Genomic DNA, 12,996 nt, shown 5'->3' with positions numbered 1-12,996 from the left:
GTATATTGGGGCAAGGGTGCACGGGAGCTCCCTGTATCAGCTGCTCAATTTTTCTGAAAATGTAAAACTGTAAAAATAGAAACCTACTAATTAAAAGAAACCCTGAGACTCCTTGTTTAATGAGTATTGGTATCGTAAGCGGCCAGTATGTGCCAATCTCGGCTTCACGCTGGAGGTCGGGCCTGGATCCTAGATGGCCCGGGTTGTTGCGGCTCCGCGTGCAGTGCAGGCAGCCTGATGGGCCACCAGGTGGCGCGCCTCCTCCTCAACTCTGTCTCCTGAATTTTCTCCATTTGGTTCTCTTCCTTCTTTCGTCTCCAAGTGCACACTGTTCTTCCCGATGTACTGACCCGGGAACAGAGCCGGGCACGGGAGCTCAGGCACCCGGGGCAGCGCTCGATGCTGTCGCAGGGGATGCTGAAGGTGACCCGCCCCTCCCTCCCCGCAGCTCACCACTGAGACCCCGCCTCGCCACAGCCCTGCAGCCCCGGTGGTGCGTTCACACCCGGCCCACCCCGGTGCTGGTCCCCAGTCTCAGGGGCCTTGCCTCCCCTTCAAATCTCCCCACCTGGATGGAGAACGGATTCAAACATCTAAAATCTAGTGGGGGAGACAGCCCAGACAGTATCGAGGTGACGGGTGCAGGCAGGGCTGGGGGACACGCTGAATCGGGCAGAGGGAAGGCAACTGGAGGGCCCAGAGCACGGATGGACGCCCAGGTCCCCTCACCACGAGGTGGGGATCCAGGCTTGGGCTGGGGGAGGTCTCTAAGAGAATTAGAATCGCGATGGACAGCGTGCATTCTCCTTGGGAAAAGAGGAAAAGGCTGGGCCACGGAATTATGTTAAAATGAAAACTTGAATTTCTCAAATGACAAACCAAATAGGCCACAGAATGGAAAGACATTTATACATAAAATATTAGTGTTCAGGATACAGTTACTATAGATTTTATAGTAAAAAAAGATAAACCTAATGTTTGAAATTGGCAAAAATATGAATAGGCCAATCAATGAAGAGGAAAAGCAAATGAAAAGTTTAACCTCACTAGAAATTAGAAAAACTCAAATAAGACCCCACAGGTTGACAAAAATTAAGAAGTCTGGCCGTACCAGATGGTGATAAGGGTATTTTCACACACTGCTGGTAAGAATGTAAATTACTGCAATCACAGTGGAAAATCATTTTAAATCTTAGTAACTCCACTTCTACAACCCAGCATATTAATATATACACATGTATAAGGGTGTTCAGAACCATATTATTTTTAATAACAATAAAAATATGTGCAGAGATAGCCTACATTTTACCAACAGGAGAAGAGATAAGAAAATTGCAATATGATCACTTAACAGGAACTGTTTATAGCATGAAAATGAACAATGTATCTTGCCACAAACAGAAGAGAAAAAAGCTGTGGAAAGATCACACACAGAGAGAGGCACAGGCCGGGGCCGGGGGCTGGCTGTCTAGGACTCAGGGCAAACGGGGTAGGGTGCTCCTGGTCTCCACAGAGAGGGGCAGGTCACTGAACCACCTCAGTGAAGCTGGGGACTGAGTGTGCTAGTGAATCACCAGCCCAGTTTCATTTTTCTTACAGCCCAGTGTAACGCTCACACCTGTGGTCACTGGCCACCCTGGCCCCTGGCAGTGTCCTGCTCAGGTACCTCTCCCGGAAGAGACAGTTTGATGGTTTATGGCTGAAGCACAGCACAGTCACAGAGTTAGTACTGCTCGGGACCTCAGACAGTTCGGCCTTCTCCTTGTTCGGTCTGAGACCCAGAAAGGCAAGGCCATCTTCTTGGGCTCACGCAGCCTGATACCTCTTGTTTTCCGCCAGCACTCTGAGAACTCTGGGAGGAAAGCGCGGAAGTTCTTAGAAAATCGTTTGTCCTTCCGCGGTGACCCCACTCCACTTCATCGCAGCTGTCCCTCACCCACCCACGTCCCCAGCGAGCCGCGCTTGCCCTATTACCCAGACACCAGCCCGCCACGCCCCGCTTGCTTCCCGACTTGAGCGGTGCTTGAATACTGTCGCTCCTTCACATCAGCTGCTTGTGTTTTCTGCAGTCATGCTCCTGGCAGCAGCCTAGTCTACCAATCCCCCGCCCCTCACCTCAGGAGCTGCAGCACACCAGTGCGGATGCGACCCTGGGAGTTGAAGGACACGGACGCCTGGCGTGCTGCAGTTCACGGGGTCACAAAGAGCGGGACATGACTGAGCGACTGAACAGCCACCTCCACTCACCCCAGTCAGCTTCCTGCTTGTCCTCACACTGTCTCATCCGTGTGGGCCTGTGCTCATTTTCTTGGGTTACTGAGTGTTTCTTGAGAAATTCATGAGATGAGGCAGATCGGTGTTACTGCCGTTCTAGCTTATAGCTAGTAACCGTCTTATTTATCAACTTAGAAGCTGTTATATGGGCTTCCCCAGTGGCTCAGCAGTGAAGAATTTGCCTGCAATGCAGGGGAAGCAGGAGGTGCAGCTTTGATCCCTGGGTCAGGAAGATCTCCTGGAAGAACTGCAACCCACTCCAGTAATCTTGCCTGGAGAACCCCATGGACACAGATGTCTGGTGGGCTACTGTCTGTGCGGTTGCAGAGAGTCGAACACAACTTAGCAACTGAACAAATTATTATTTCTGCTATCATATTATTTCAATTTTCTTAGGTGCTAAACTATGTGCCCAGTAACCATTTTATTTATCTACTTATCATGTTATTATTATTACTTCAAATTTCTTAGGTGCCAAACTAAGTCCATTTGCTTCTCCAAGTACTCCAGGCAGTTTGTTTCAGGTGGATTTCAGAGTCAAGTTCAATTTGTTGGGTAGTTTTGAAGAAAGAAAAAAAATGGATAAAACAAATACGGCACAATATTGACTCTTGAATCTAGGTGTTAGTGTATGTGTTCATTTGACCTTTCTTTCAGCTTTTTTTGTATTCCCTAGAATTGTTTAATTGCTAAGTCATGTCTTACTCTTTTGTGACCCCATGGACTGTAGTCTGCCAGGCTCCTCTGTCCTTGGCATTTCCCAGGCAAGAATACTAAGGTGGGTTGCATTTCCTTTTCCAGGGGATCCTCCTGACGCAGGGATCTGACCCACATCATGTGACTTCCTGGCCCACATCTCCTGCATTGACAGGTGGATTCTTTATCACTGAGCCACCTGGGAAAGCCCAGGTGTCTGTTGGGGGGGCCATTCCCGGGATCTTCCATGGGACTGGTCTTGTTTTCTAGCTGTGCTGGTGTGGTAGTTCTGGGGAGCATATGTTTTACACTCTTGTTTTAATACCTGATACAGTTATCAACTTAAAAATGAAAAGAAAAGGCCAGTTCTCCATTGAACTGAGACATCCAGGTGGATGAGTCTAGAAAACCAACCTACACACAGCCTACCAAGGCTGAATCATGAATAAACAGAAAATTTGGAGAAAATGACAAGTAACAAAATTTAAACAGTAATCAAAAATCTTCCACCAAAAAAAAAAGGCCAGCACTAGATGGTTTCACCAGTGAATCCTACCAAACATTTAAAGAAGAATTAACGCCAATCCTTCCCAAACTCACTGAGAAAACTGAAGAACAGAACACTCCAGTTCATTCTACGAGGCCAGGATTATCCTGAAATTGAAGCCAGATAAAAACATTAAAGGAAACTATCGGCCAATACCCCTGATGAACAGATACAAGCATTTTCAACACAATACTAGCAAACTGGGACTTCCCTGGCGTTCCAGTGGCTAAGACTCTGTGCTCCCAGTGCAGGGGGCCTGGGTTTAATCCCTGCTGAGGGAACTAGATCCCACATGCTGCAACTAAGAATCCTGAGTGCCACAACTAAGACCCAGCACAGCCAAATAAATGTTAAAAAAAAAAAAAAACTAGCAAACTGATTTCAGCAGCACAGTAAAAGGATCATGTAACCAAAATCATGTGGAATTTATCCCTGGAAAGCAATGAAACGCAATAAATGGGATCTACCATGTTAACAGAATGAACGGCAGAAACCGTATGTTCAGTAGATGTAGAAAAAGCATTTGACAAAATTCAACATCTTTCATGATAAAAGTTCTCAACAAACTGAGTACAGAAAGAATGTGACAAAAAGAAAGCTAAACATCATACTTATGGTGAGGTGTTCAGAGCTTTCCCACTGTGACCAGGAATAAGACAGGGTGCCCACTCTCACCGCTTCCATTCAGCACTGTGCTAGAAAGACCTGGCCAGTGCAATTAGACAAGAAAAAGAAATAACAGGCATCTGAATGAGAAGGGAAGAAGTAAGGATTGTCTCTGCAGATGATACGATCTCAAATACGGTATCTACAGATATGCATGTGTGGTGGGAGCAGGGTCCAACAAGGGGCACAGTGACAGGGACACTGCTCTTTTATGAATAAGTAACTAATTGCAATTAATCATCTCTGCTTCTCTATGTGGGCTAGGAACCTGGAGTTTGATGTTCTATTTACCTTTTACAACTACACAAGATTTTATTAGTCCAGGTGCTTTACTTTGATTTTCTAATTTTTTCCTATTATCATAATTTCTTCATCTATTTATTTTGTCTTGGTAAGCTGCTGCTGCTGCTGCTGCTGAGTCACTCCAGTCGTGTCCGACTCTGTGTGACCCCATAGACGGCAGCCCACCAGGCTCCGCCGTCCCTGGGATTCTCCAGGCAAGAACACTGGAGTGGGTTGCCATGTCCTTCTCCAGTGCAGGAAAGTGAAAAGTGAAAGTGAAGTGGCTCAGTTGTGTCCAACTCTTAGCGACCCCACGGACTGCACCCTACCAGGCTCCTCTGTCCATGGGCTTTTCCAGGCAAGAGTGCTGGAGTGGGGTGCCATTGCCTTCTCTGTTGTCTTCAAATCCTTTTTGGAACAAGAGAGTATACATTCACAAACACATCATTACCCAGATTGATTTACCAAAAGCTAAGGAGTCTTATCATCTACCTCCAACCTATTTTCTCACCCTTCCATAGAACTCCAGTCATAATATTCATATGGAAGAACTGTTATATTTTGGCTAACCTTGTGTACATTTTTGCTTGGGCGTAGCTAGGAGCACGGGATTAACAGATAAGCAGATTTGGTTTGGGTCTTGGATTTGCCTAAGACTATGTGGCCCCAGGCTTCCCTGGTGGTGCAGTGGTAAAGAATCTGCCAATGCAAGAGACACAAGAGATGCTGGTTTGACCCTTAGGTTCTCCCGGAGGAGGAAATGGTAATCCAGTCTAGTATTCTTGCCTGAAAAATTCCATGGACAGAAGCGCCTATAGTCCATGGGATTGCAAAGAGTTGGACATGACTGAGTACACACACAGGTTAGCTAAAAAAGTTTTCGTGGCCTTAGGCAAATTACTTAACTCCTCAGAATCTCATCTCTAAAATAATACCTTGAAGGCATATTATAAAGATTAGAACTATTTTACTTAAGGCAGTAAAACATACTTTTGTTTAATTGCTAAGTCTTCTCTCTTTCTTGACCCTATGGACTGTAGCCCATCTGTTCTTGGGATTTCAAAAGCAAGACTACTGGAGCAGGTTACCATTTCCTCCTCCAGAAGATCTTACTGACCCAGAGATAGAACATCCTAAGAAGCTGAAAAACAGGAAATGTTAATAATTGCTAAATTCCATTTGCTGTTCACTTGCTAGCCGATGTTGGGAGGTTGAATAACCTAGCTTGTTTCCTTTTACACAATTATATGTCTAGTTTTTCAGGAGTGGGATGGATAACAAAGCATCTAACAGATACAATTAAGTTGAATGCTGAAACTACCCCACAATTGCACTCATCTCACATGCTAGTAAAGTAATGCTCAAAATTCTCCAAGCAAGGCTTCAGCAATACGTGAACTGTGAACTTCCTGATGTTCAAGCTGGTTTTAGAAAAGGCCGAGGACCCAGAGATCAAATTGCCAACATCTGCTGGATCATGGAAAAAGCAAGAGAATTCCAGAAAAACATCTATTTCTGCTTTATTGACTATGCTAAAGCCTTTGACTGTGTGGATCACAATAAACTGTGGAAAATTCTGAGAGAGATGGGAATACCAGACCACCTGACCTGCCTCTTGAGAAATCTGTATGCAGGTCAGGAAGCAACAGTTAGAACTGGACATGGAACAACAGACTGGTTCCAAACAGAAAAAGGAGTGCATCAAGGCTGTATATTGTCACCCTGCTTATTTAACTCATATGCAGAGTACATCATGAGAACCGCTGGACTGGAAGAAACACAAGCTGGAATCAAGAGTGCCGGGAGAAATATCAATAACCTTAGATATGCAGATGACACCACCCTTATGGCAGAAAGTGAAGAGGAACTAAAAAGCCTCTTGATGAAAAAGAGGAGAGTGAAAAAGTTGGCTTAAAGCTCAACATTCAGAAAACTAAGATCATGGCATCCGGTCCCATCACTTCATGGGCAACAGATGGGGAAACAGTGGAAACAGTGTCAGACTTTATTTTTGGGGGCTCCAAAATCACTGCAGATGGTGACTGCAGCCATGAAATTAAAAGACGCTTACTCCTTGGAAGAAAAGTTATGACCAACCTAGATAGTATATTCAAAAGCAGAGACGTTACTTTGCCGACTAAGGTCCGTCTAGTCAAGGCTATGGTTTTTCCAGTAGTCATGTATGGATGTGAGTTGGACTGTGAAGAAGGCTGAGCGCCGAAGAATTGATGCTTTTGAACTGTGGTGTTGGAGAAGACTCTTGAGAGTCCCGTGGACTGCAAGGAGATCCAACCAGCCCATTCTGAAGGAGATCAACCCTGGGATTTCTTTTGAAGGAATGATGCTAAAGCTGAAACTCCAGTACTTTGGCCACCTCATGTGAAGAGTTGACTCCTTGGAAAAGATGCTGATGCTGGGAGGGATTGGGGGCAGGAGGAGAAGGGGACGACAGAGGATGAGATGGCTGGATGGCATCACTGACTCGATAGACGTGAGTCTGAGTGAACTCCGGGAGTTGGTGATGGACAGGGAGGCCTGGCTGCTGCGATTCATGGGGTCGCAAAGAGTCGGATAGGACTGAGCAACTGAACTGAAGTGAACCCTGTTGACTCCACATAGAAAACCCTTTTCCATCCTTTAGTACCCAACCATTTACTATGTTCTAATTAAGAGGGTCTTTCCTATTATTTTTGAAATTAATTGTTCTGTGTTTTTGAAGGTACTGTGGATTTTTTTTTCTAGGCCTGTCTTAAGGTTCTTGTCTTAAGGTTCCGAGTAATTTGGGAGACAGACTGTTTTGTTAAGCGTGGTATTCCCTCAAAAGACCCTGCATGTAGTTGGTGGTCACTAGTTATGGCTTTGAATTAATTTTTCTGAGGATACTAAGATAATGTCAAGACTACTTTCTTTCGGCTTACTTGGCCTCACTTAACACTTAGCTGTCAACTTCCTGTTAGGATTTTGTGAAAATGTGGGCAACAACAAAAATAAAAGATCTACATATTTGCAACTGTACATTTTAGTGGCTTACACCAAAGGGATGACTTCTGGGTATGTCTTCCTGGGCCCATGATGGATGTTTTGGGTAAATTCGGGCTCCAGGCTTTTTGGCCCTGTGGTTTGTAGGTGGATGCTTTCAAGAGCCTTCCTGAAACAACCTGGGAGATGAAGCGTTGCTTTCCTGTAACTGGAAAACGCACATCAACACACAGGTCGGAGATCAAGCAAGAGGCACAGGCAAAAGCCATGGCTGGCTGGATGCTTTTACCTGCCTCCACCTGAAAAGCTCCTTCTCACCACCTCTGCCCTTTAGAAGGGCACCTTTCCTACTCTGGTATTCCGTGGTGGCTCAGACGATAAAGAATCCGCCAGCGATGAGGGAGACCTGGGTTCGATCCCTGGATCGGGAAGATCCCCTGGAGGAGGGCATGACAACTCACTCCAGTATCCTTGCCTGGAGAATCCCATGGACAGAGGAGCCTGGCGGGCTACAGCCCAGGGTGCCGCCGAGAGTCGGACGCGACAGAGCGACCAACACACATTTCCCCCACTTACTTTACCGGTGGCCGTACCAGCCGGGTGAACTCGGCTGCCCAGCACCTCGGGAGACCCGCCCGCCAGGCCGTCCGTCCGCCCGCGCCTACGCCCGGCGCCCGCTGCCCTCCGTCCGCCCAGGCCCGAGCGGCGGAGCGCGCATGCGCAGGGCGCCGCTCCCCGCCCCCACCGCGCGCCCGCGCCCAACGCCCCTAGCGCGGCCCGCCGGGCCATGGAACCCGCCGAAGTTGGCGCGGGTCGAGCTCTCCCGTCCGCTCGCTCGGGCGTCTTTCCGCCGTGAGGCCCGCGGGCGCTCGCCCGGGGCTCGGCGGCCGCCCGGGCCGCCCCGCCCGCCGCCCTCGCCCGGCCGGGCGCGCGCCGCGCCTCCGCGGCCGGTCCCCGCGCGTGCGCGCTCCGCCGGGTGTATGTGTGTGAGTGTGTGTGCGGCCGAGGGGTGGGCCGCCGCCGCCGCCGCCGACGATGCCGCGGGGCCGCCCCCCGAAGCCCAAGGAGAGCAAGGCGCGCGGCGACACCGGTAAGCGGCCCCGGCCCGGCCGGCCGCGCTGTGCCGCTCCGCGCGAATATAGTCCCCGGATGCGGCGCGGGGGGCGCCGGGAGCGGGCCGGGCCGGGGGCGGCGGGGCGGGCCGGGTCGGGGCCCGGGGCCTGGGGGGGGACGCCCCTCGGCGTCAGGCGCCAGCCAGCCGCTGCCGCCGCCGCCGCCGCCCGACTGCCGGGCCGAAGGGCGCGGGCGGAATGATACCGGCGCGGCGCGGCCGGCCCCTCCGCCAGGCTGGGCCTACTTTTCTGGGCCGCGCGGGCGGGCGGCGGGGCCGGGGGCGAGGCGCGCGCCGCCGCCCTCCCCTCCTCCGTCCTCCTCGCGCGCCCCCGCCCGCCCGGCCCGGCTCCCGCGGGCCGTGGGAGGCCTTTCTGAGGAGAAGGCGCCGGCCCCGGGGCGCCGGGCGGCCCCAGCGGCTGGGGGCCCGGTGCGGGGGCCCCCGCTGACACGTGGGGCCGCGGCGGCGGGGCCGGCGCCCGGGGGTGCCGCCTTCCGGGCCCGCGCTGCCCGGGGGCCCGGGCTTGAGGAGCGGGAGGGCGGCGTTCTGGAAGCGCGGCCGAGCCGTGGGTCCCGCTGTGCCCGCCGCAGCCTCAGGCTAAGGGCAGGCCGGGCGCACCCTTCGGACCGGCGGCGGGCGCTCCGCCGGGCCGAGACCCGCGGGGCCGGCCCCCGCTCAGGTGCGGGGCGGCTCCTGACCGGCCGGAGCTCGCGCGCGTGCCGGACGCAGTCTGGAAGGAGGTCTTCAGGACTTATTCTGTGAAGTTTATTGATTCTTGTTGTTGACAACGACTTCTGCAGAAAATAAAGTGCAGTGTCTTTCAACTATCTACTTGGAAAAAGGTTTAGGGTGGAGAAAAAAGACACAGTTTGCCTTGGGATAAGGCTGGGACCTCCTGTTCCAACAGTCCTTTCCGTCAAACTAGTGACATCACGCCCTGTTCACCTGGCATTTCAAGTCCCAAACTAAAGAGAGTAATTATCCTATTCTCCGAGACAGCCCGTGGCTTTGTAGCTTCTCCTCAGAAACGCGCTTTCGGTTGGCCTCCTTCTTCCCCTCCTCTCCAGGGTGACTCCTTGGCCCACTGGTTATCGCTTTGGCTTCCGTGGGAGCCTTGACTGGTCTCTGCTTGTCTTGTCCTGTAAATCCATCCCCTGTCAGCCTGAGGCAGCTCTCGAAAACGTAAATGAGATGGCCACATCGGGATTCAAACTATCCGAAGGGTCTCTCAGCCCTTTAATGTAAGATCCCCGCCGGGCAGGACCCTCATTGACCCGGCCTTTGTCCCACTCTCCTTTCTCTGCCCTTGTACTCAGCCCTTTGTTCGTTGAAGGTGCTGGTGTGTCTCCGCACCCCTATTCTGAGCACCCAACCCTGCCTCAGCCTTCGGGTCCTGTGCTTCAGCTTCCTAGGAGTAGCCTCCTCAGACCTTTATGAAAGTGAATGGCGCCCCCATGAGCCGTTCTGTACCACAGTGGTTCTGAAGCTGTCGTTCACCGACCCCTGGGAGTTCCTGGAGACACTTTTAGGGGTCTGCAAGGTAGATGTTTTCTTAGTAGTACTGAGACTGTTGGACGTCTTCACTCGGTTATCATCTGCACTAATCATACACGGGCTGTTGGGGGCAAAACTGATGACTCAGCAGTAGTCGAGGTGGCAGAGGCCTCTTATTCTGAATTTCACTCAGGAACAACAGAGAATGCGGAGGCAGATGTGAGGAGCCTCCTGTCTTCTATTAAACCAGACATTGAAAAGCATTTACAGAAGTGAAAACTTCTTCCTATTGCTTTTGAAGAGTATGTTTTTCATAAAAATATTTTTGTTAACGTAATACATTTATTTTTCAGTGAATGAGTGTTTTAAAAGTTGTTGGTGTTAATTTCTAGTAGGGCAGCTGTTGATAGGTATAGCCTATATAAAGTTAGGATTGGGGGGGCCGGGTCCTCATTGATATTTAAGAATATCCTGAAACGAAAAGATCTGGGGACCGCTGCACTAACAATTTACGATTTTAATGTTTTTCATGATCTGAAATTATTTTGTTTTTTGGTGTCACACATTGTGAACTTTATTCTAAGAAAAACCTGGAAGGTAGGTGGGGATTTTTACAGATAGAGGAAATGAGGCTCAGAGAGGTTAAGTGATGTGGAAGGTGCACCTAGCTGGTGTCAGAATTGAATTTGAATCTACATTCGAGTCCAAAGTGTGCAGTGCATTGTTCTGCCGTGATCAGTATAAAGCCCTGCATGTGGGTTAACTCATTTCTTCAACAAGTATTTTAAAGCCCTTCTTGTCATAGGTGGGCACTGTGCTGAGGGCTAGGGGCGCAAGGGTTAACAACAGAGACAAGGTCTCTGCCTTAGCTCCCAGGACAGTGTGTGTCCTCCGATGGCAGGAACACTTCATGGCAGCAGATGACAGCCGCTGGAAGTCAGGCTTCCCAGGGAAAGCGATGTCAGAGCTGAAACTTCCAGAAATGACCAGGAGGCGGCCTGCTCAAAAATGTCGATAACAGTTTTTAAATATTGAACTATAGCTAATTTATGATGTTGTGTTAGGTTCGTGTGTAAAGCAAAGTGATTATCATACACATTATTTTTCAAATTCCTTTCCATCATAGTTTATTACAAGATACTGGGTAGAATTCTCTGTGCTATATGGTAGGTCCTTGTGGTTTATTTTATATATAGTAGTGTGTATATGTTAATCCCAAATTCCTAGTTTGTCCCCCATCCACTCCCTTTAATAGTCATAAGTTTGTTTTCTATGTGAGTCTATTTCTGTTTTATAAATGAGCTCATGTGTATCTTTTTTTTTTAGATTCCACATATAAACGATATCATGTGATATTTGTTTTTTTCCAACTTACTTCACTTAGTATAATACTCTCTTGGTCCATCCATGTTGCTGCGGATGGCATTCTTTCATTCTTTTTTACGACTGAGTAATATTCCATCATACATGTGTGTATGTGTGTATATATGATATGTGTGTATATATGTGTACGTATGTGTATACATATATATTTATGTAGGCACCACGTCTTCTTTATCCATTCTCCTGTCGATGGCCGTCTGGCTATTGTAAATAGTGCTGCAGGAAAACTGGGGTGCATATATCTTTTCAAATTAGCGTTTTCTCTGGATATACATCCAGGAGTGGGATTGCAAGATCATATCGCAACTCTGTTCTTAGGTTTTAAGGAAGCTTCATACTTTCTCCATAGTTTATATTCCCACCAAGTGTAAGAGGGTTCCCTTTTCTACCCTCTCCAGCAATTGTAGACTTTTTGATGATGGTCATTCTGACTGGTATGAGGTGATAACTCATCGTAGTTTTGATTTTCATTTCTCTGATCATTAACAGTATTGAACATCTCTACATGTGCCTGTTGGCCATCTGTATGTCTTTGGAGAAATTTCTGTTTATGTCTGGAGAAATTTCTGTTTATGACTTCTGCCCATTTTTTGATTGAGTTTTTTTTTGTTTTTTTTTGTTTTGTGTTTTTCCTATATTAAACTGTATGAGCTGTTTGCATGCTTTGGAGATTAATCCCTTGTTAGTAGCATAAAAATGTTTCTTAAGGTAATAATTAGCTTTAGGCCATAAGTAGACTTCCCTGGTGGCTCAGAAAGTAAAGAATCGGCCTGCAGTGTGGGAGACCTGGGTTTGATCCCTGGGTCGGGATGATTCCCTGGAGGAGGACATGGCAACCCACTCCAGTATTCTTGCCTGGGGAATCCCATGGACAGAGGAGCCTGGTGGGCTACAGGTCCGTGGGGTCACAGAGAGCTGGGCTCGACTGGGCGACTAAGCACTGCACAGGCCATAAGTAAAGAAGTAAGCCTCAGCATCACTACATAGTCATTAAAATTTTCCCTCTTATCTCCTCCTGAGAGTTTTATAGCTTTAGTTCCTTAAATTGAAGTCTTTGATCCATTTTAAGTTATTTTATGTGTGGTGTGGAATGAGGGTCCACATAGATTCTTTTACATGTGGATGTCCATTTGTCCCCATAACATTTGTTGAAGAGACTGTTTTTTCAGTGAATGGTCTTGGCCCCCGTTTTGAAAATCAGTTGGTGATGGGTGGTGTGGGTTTATTTCTAGACCCTTTAATTCTGTTCCATTGGTCCTTATGTCTGTCTATGTGCTAGTACCTCATCTAAATTTCAAGTATACTATAAGACTTTGTAAAGTAAATACCTAGCCAGGAAAATTGTGAGTTCTTGTTACACTGCCTCAGATTGCCTTACAAACTGCTGGTGGTATGCTTGTCATACGAAAACACTATCTCTGCACCCTTTTTGGAAATATGTGATTGCTAATCATTATTATTTCCTAATGCTCATTGTTGCATTGATTGAAAATACTTGGCAGAGAACATATAGCAGGTGGGGTAAAAAGGCATGAAGTACATACGTAGGTATTGGGCAGAATGG

The 12,996-nt window shown here is 48.4% G+C and overlaps 1 protein-coding gene and 1 long non-coding RNA gene across 7 annotated transcripts in view; one reads left to right on the top strand and one right to left on the bottom strand.

The window, feature by feature from the left end:
• Positions 1-1,240: 1,240 nt before the first annotated feature.
• LOC138428497 (uncharacterized) lies at positions 1,241-8,342 on the bottom strand. Of its 2 annotated transcripts, XR_011252466.1 has the most exons (3): positions 8,021-8,342; positions 3,571-3,624; positions 1,241-1,852 (listed from the first exon to the last, which is right to left on the bottom strand). It is a non-coding gene; the product is annotated as an uncharacterized lncRNA (long non-coding RNA). The 2 variants fall into 2 exon arrangements; XR_011252467.1 differs by lacking the exon at positions 3,571-3,624 and having other exon boundaries at positions 8,021-8,158.
• The window catches only part of ZNF236 (zinc finger protein 236), a 69,270-nt gene continuing 64,430 nt past the window's right edge, over positions 8,157-12,996 (top strand). For 4 of the 5 annotated variants that reach the window (XR_011252465.1, XR_011252464.1, XM_069569283.1 and 1 more), the window contains exon 1: positions 8,157-8,534. Coding sequence is in view for 3 of the 5 variants with exons in the window: in XM_069569283.1 (XP_069425384.1) it covers positions 8,480-8,534 (55 nt within the window). In the remaining 2 variants the exon portion in view is untranslated. The remainder of the gene's footprint in view (positions 8,535-12,996) is intronic. The other variant, XM_069569284.1, reaches the window with a different exon arrangement.

Source organism: Ovis canadensis, chromosome 23 (genome assembly GCF_042477335.2).
Source record: "Ovis canadensis isolate MfBH-ARS-UI-01 breed Bighorn chromosome 23, ARS-UI_OviCan_v2, whole genome shotgun sequence".
Classification (NCBI taxonomy): domain Eukaryota; kingdom Metazoa; phylum Chordata; class Mammalia; order Artiodactyla; family Bovidae; genus Ovis; species Ovis canadensis.
This window is presented reverse-complemented; position numbering and strand designations above follow the sequence as displayed.